The 6,000-nt window shown below is 40.7% G+C and overlaps 1 protein-coding gene across 4 annotated transcripts in view; it reads right to left on the reverse strand.

Moving 5' to 3' along the window:
- The window catches only part of LOC111569671 (1-phosphatidylinositol 4,5-bisphosphate phosphodiesterase beta-1), a 177,750-nt gene extending 172,116 nt beyond the window's left edge, over window positions 1-5,634 (reverse strand). For 2 of the 4 annotated variants that reach the window (XM_055015912.1, XM_055015913.1), the window contains exon 1: window positions 5,187-5,633. In XM_055015912.1, coding sequence (XP_054871887.1) covers window positions 5,187-5,285 — 99 coding nt within the window. In that variant the 5' untranslated portion in view covers window positions 5,286-5,633. Of the gene's footprint in view, window positions 1-5,186 lie in introns of all 4 variants that reach the window. The other 2 variants (XR_008603516.1, XM_055015911.1) reach the window with 2 other exon arrangements.
- Window positions 5,635-6,000: the final 366 nt, after the last annotated feature.

The raw sequence follows: 6,000 nt of genomic DNA on the forward strand, positions 1-6,000 counted from the left end.
ATACCACAATAAAGCATGTTTTCAGTTATTCTCTGAAAAGTTTGACAAAAATTTCATTGCTTACTTTTCTCCATGAAACGTCAACCTGCTGCTAGGGCTGGACCCAAATATCCGAATATTCGGTCCGATGGTGGTATGCGGATATTAATTTTGAGATCCGAATATTCGTATTTTCATTAACCCTCTGAATCCTAAAAAGCAGTCAGCAGGTTTGAAAGGTGTGTTGTATTTAAGAAAGAAAGCACCAAAATCACACCATGTGACGTAAATGTGATGTGAGAAAGAAAGCGTGGGGTTCAGAGGGTTAAAGTGAAACTATCTAACATCTTTCAAACAATTTTCTTGTTCTTACTGATGAAGTATCCGTCTCTGTATAAAATGTTTTATCATCCAGGTCTAGTTACTCCTACAAACATTCATGACACGACACTGAGTCGGATCTGTAACTTATCAGCGAGTTGCTCATATTCCCAGTAAAATCAAGTCAGCGGGTAAGACGGGGTGATTGATGGCTCATCTGCGATGTCAAAGAACAAAAGAAGACAGATTGAGAGCACCGGGAATCTGCCTAATGAAGTGAGAGCAGTCATTTTCCCCATCTTCTTCCCTAATGTCCCAACTCTCCATGGCCACCGCTACAAAACACATTAAGCCATTATGGACTCGAAGCAAAGATTTTCTCCTGGGTCTGCACATTTACAAGAAAAACAAAAAGTACTTATAGCACTGTGGATTAGACTTCAGAGTGATTTGCTGAGATTACTACCTCCACAACGGCCCTGCTCCAGGTTTTTTGTTGCCAGTCGGCTATTTTGGGGATTTGTCATTAATGGGACAACATTAGGCAGCAGTGGCCGGCTTTTTTCTGCTGAATTAAGATGAGATTAGTGGCTGACTTGAGAAAGTACAAACACCCCGAGGGAGCCGATTCCAGGCAGGAGACGCTGCCATTATTTTTAGTGACGAGTCTGTACCATTAACCGTCACCTGAGGGGGGGTGAGCTAGAGCACACGTTTGAGCTCAGCATATTTCTGCTCTGTATGCTAATGACATATTCTACTACTTTTAAGGGATTTTCTGCTCCCGCGTGGAGCCCGATGATATCTTATTCAATACACACCACACCAAAGGGGCTATGATGCAAGTGTAAGCTTATAAAAATCTGTGTTTACAAAGGCCCAGCATCATCTCTCACAAAATTCACATCTTCTCCGTCAGTGATCCTTAAGACGGAGGGTCTCTTTCCGAGAGGATTTGGACGGCTGCCTGTCCTCCATTCTGTCGCAGCCATTGGTGCTAAATGTGGCATTTGAACTGAGTGAGAAATAACAGCACAATCCAGGCGATATTTCAGGCCATAACCAGGCATTTCAAGAGCTAAAGAAGCCACCGGCTGTCTACAAGTGGCAGCAACAAAAGTACAAGGTGTCTGTAAGAGGGAGGTTGGTGAGGTCTGGGACTTAAAGAGATTTTCTGATTGCTCTTCTAGTCGTTTTTCATCCACAAATACTGTGAGTCTGCAGTTGCTTTTCACCAGCTCAGCTTCTGAAAACTCCTTGCAGTACTGTGTCCTTACACAGCAAACAAACTTTACACCTTTTTATGTCCCCGTTGGATTCTAGCAGTGAAGGAAAAATCCCCAACAGAATTAAGCAATAAATTAAAGCACGTACATCCGATTTTTTCCGTGTTGTTGCTTTTACAATTTCTTGCAGCGAGAGGTTAGAGCAGAGCCCAACATCCGAAGCCCAGATAAGAAGAAAATGATCTAATTCATCCTTTCCCACTGATAATTCATTCAAGCTTCTTTCACTTTTTAAAAAAAAAAAAAGTTCAGCCTGGCTCTGGATTCCTCTGTGATTCTTTCCATGAAATGATACGCAAGGGAAAGAGGAAGGAAGGAGTGCATGGGAAATGAAACAGAGAAAGTATCTGTGTTCGATAGTGTGTTTTCTCAGGAAAGGCCTGGTGGGCATTTGGTTCTGGACATTGGCCCACATGTACAAACTACGGTACACAAACAGGGCTGTCAGGGGAAACAGACTCACACCTCACACCCCTTCTCACAACAAACCAGAGAGCAGGCTGAAGGAATGAGAGCTCATTAGTAATTACTCAAGTGCTGTTATTCAAGCTGAGGATTGATGATTGACAGAGCGAGCACAGTTTCCTCTCAGCCATCTGCACTGACCACGTTCACTCTCTCAGAACACTCATCCACTGAAGCCATCTGCACTGAGCTCCACTCACCTGAGATCTGGGATTTGATTATGTATTTGTGAGCATAATCTAATTAAATTATAGATTATATACCATAACAGCATATTTTATTAGAACCTGACTACCTTTACTACGAGTTACGTACAATGTGGTATGTGTTAGGAATCAACCGATTATCAGACCTGATATTCAGTATTTTTCCATTTACTGGTAAATTCCAGATAAAAGAAAATAATTTTAAAATGTGCTACTTCAGCTCTGATGCTGCTGCCTCTTTGCATCTGTGGTGACACCGCACTAAAGCTGCATGATTAATTAATGAATCAGTTGTCAACCTGTATGATTCAATCACTAACTATTTGGAGAATTGATTACTTTTTCCAAAAAAATTAAAAATAAGAAAGCAAAAATTCTCATTCCAATTTTTGTTCAGATTTTTTTTTACATTTTAGAGACCAAACAGCTAATCATTTTAGTCATTTTCAACAACATTTTAGACTAAATTTGAGTAATTTGAGGCCAAATTTGAGTAATTTGGGGCCATATTTGAATAATTGTGAACAAAATTAGAGTAATTTTGGACCAAATCATCCTAATTTTGGACACATTTTGAATCATTTTTGGACAACATTTGAGTAATTTTGGACATACTTAGAGTCACTTTTGGACAGAATTTGAGTCATTTTGGGCAAATTCTGATTGGATACATGCCACTAAAGATGCATCAATAAATTGATTTTGAGTAATTTTGACACATTTTGAGTCACTTTTGTCAAGTTTTGAGTCATTTTTGGTCACAAATTAGTAAAGTTCATTTGTAATTTTGGTCAGATTTTGAGTTATTTTGAACAAATTATGAGTATCTGATTAGTTACACATCACGAAAGCTGCAAAAATTAATCGATTAGTTATCAGTAATTGAATTAATTGATAACTTGTTTGAAAACTGATTAATCCGTTTAAGTGATTTTTTAAACAAAAAAATAGTCTAAATCTTCTGATTCCAGCTTCTTCATATGAATATTTTCTGATTTCATTCCTCTTCTGTGACACTAAACTGAATATACTTGGGTTGTGGACAAAACAAGTCATTTTTGTCTTTGGACAACACCGATCAACATTTTTCACTACTTTTTGTCATTTTATACAATTACCCAACAATTCATCTATTTGTCAAGAAAATATCCAACAGATTAGCTGATAATAAAAATAATTATTAGCTGTTGGGTGAGCAATAGCCAGTCAACGCTAAAAGATAAATGTTGACAATCTTCAACAAACATGTGTAAAACATTAATAAACAAAGGAACTTCAACAATATTTTGTTTTGTTTCAGTTCCTACTTTTTACAGCTCTAAGTATCAGTTGTTGATCTCCTTGACTGCTGATAACTGACATCAGTACTGAAAAACGTACCTGGTCGACCCCGACAACTGAGCTCAGTGAATCTGAACTTGCCTTTGCGCGGAAGATTTCCTGAAATTATACATGAAACTGCCACTTATACTTAACTTATTTGTGGCACCCGACTGCTTACGCTGGTCTGCATGTCTGATTTACAAGCAAATAGTGCTGCGATTAATGATTACTTCCCTTGTCGATTAACTTGTTTTCTGAATTAATTGATCAGATACTCAAAACCAGCCCAAAATGACGCCAAACCAGCCCAAAATGACTCCAAACCAGACCAAAATGACTCCAAACCAGACCAAAATGACATAAACTTCCGAATTATTAATGATGTGTCCAAAATGAGTCAAAATTTGTCCAAAATGACAAAAATTATTAGTTTTTTGGTGTATAAAGTGAAAAAAAACCATCACCCAGTGTTTCCCGAAGCCAAAGTTTTGTCCACAACATAACAACTCATAGAGGAGGGAAGAAACCAGAAAACATTCATGTTTATGAAGCTGGAGGCTGAGCTTCGTAAAAAAATGTCTCAAGCTGATTATTCCATTATCAAAGCAGTTGATGATTTATTTAATAAACTACAGCTCTACATGCAGCGAGATCTGTAACCAGATTTGAGTTCCCACAAGACGAGACAGTATCAGAATCATGGTGAACAGCAGGTTACAGGTGGGGGCATCTTTCTACTGTATGTTTTCTCTGAGTGGAAAAGAGAAACCAATTTCCCAGAATGAAAAGCAGTCACAATCATATTCAAATGCTCCCACAATAAACACACATCAAGGCCGGGCAAACCAGAGGAATGCATGCTGTTATTCAAATGGGGTGGGCCATGGAAACAAATGTCACAGAAAGCTCTGTCAGCACGAAGACGGAACGCAGAAGATGTAAATAAGCAGCAAATAAGTGCAATAAAGTCATTTCATTTAAACTCAGTTTGCAGTGCAGCTGCTGTAAGTGAATCCTGGACTGGATTATGTGTTGATTTGTTGCTCTGGAGAGGTGCAGTGCAGCTATAGCTGTCTGTTAAAAGGCTACTACTGTTATGTTTTACTCAGCAGCGGGGATGCAATCAATTTTAATCAAGGTCATGTCATTGCGGCTGGACAGTCACTGCATAAGCAATAAAACATGAATAAAAACATGCAAAAAATAATAATAAATGCTGCATCTTTCATCCAAGTGTTGTCAACAGTTAGATTCTCTAATTAATTGCAGTTAATTGATTCCAGTGCAGAGAAGGAGGGTGAGATTAGCTCAAATGTCTAATTTGATTCAATGACACACACAAGCACTGGCAAAGACGCGTGCACTCCCTACAAGCGCGCACACATACTGTGCATTGGGAAACGTAAACAGAGCACATGTCAGTAGACACTACAGCATTTCTCTGAAAGCAGGAAGCCAAACGTAATCAGCCGTGTGTCAGTGCAGATCCACACAAATGAACCTGCTACTGTTGCACGAGTAGCCTCTACATGTAATCCATTCTGTGCAAAGCAAGAAAAAATAAGCAAAATAAAGAAACAAAGACGCCCAGCTGATCTCTACTTACATCGTCCCATTTCATAAATTTGTTGCCCTTTCTCAGGCTCTCGGGCACGGACACTGGCTTGAGCTGCAGCGCATGAACTCCCGGCTGTGCCCCAGCCATTGGCTCATCTACTCGTCTCGACGCACGGCACAAGCAGCAAGGAGTCACTTCACTGTCTCCTACTCTTTATTCCTCTGTGTTATCTGCCTTAAAAAGCGGGCTGACGGAAGCCCACTACTGCTGCCAGTGTGTCATGCCCGCATTGACGGCTGCAGCTGTGGCGGCGGTGGCGGTGGCGCGTCTCGGCTTTGGAGAGCTGTGGAGGCGGACGCAGGCGTGTAGCGGAGCGGAGCCACTGACTGATTGACTGAGTGAGCGACATGCAGCTAAAGACGAGGAGAAAGAGAGAGGGGGGAGACAGGGAGAGAGAGAAAGGCGGAGAAGGAGAAGGAGGGGGCATCTAAATGAGCTGCACGTCTGGTTACAAATTGTACAAGTCAGCGCAGGGACCGGATCGATGCTTTAAGTGATTTAGCGCCTCCGTGCGTCCGAGGCAACACGACGGGCTTTTAGTGACCGCAGGCTTTAAGCAAATGAGAGGCTCAGAGCAGGTGTATGCAAATCTGTCGTTTGGTAACAGAAGAATAATGAAAGTAGGCTGCGCAATAGTAGGAATGCTGTGTTTTGTGTTTGGTAAATCAGGCAGGATTTGGTCTTTTTTGGGGGAGGAGATGGACATTGTTTTCAGGCCTTCAATCCCACTGGAGTGGCACAATGTCTCCTTAGATTTCCGTGTCATTTTTGCATAGAAAGGCAAGATTGCCATGTAGAAGTA

This window comes from Amphiprion ocellaris, chromosome 12 (assembly GCF_022539595.1).
Source record: "Amphiprion ocellaris isolate individual 3 ecotype Okinawa chromosome 12, ASM2253959v1, whole genome shotgun sequence".
Lineage (NCBI taxonomy): Eukaryota > Metazoa > Chordata > Actinopteri > Pomacentridae > Amphiprion > Amphiprion ocellaris.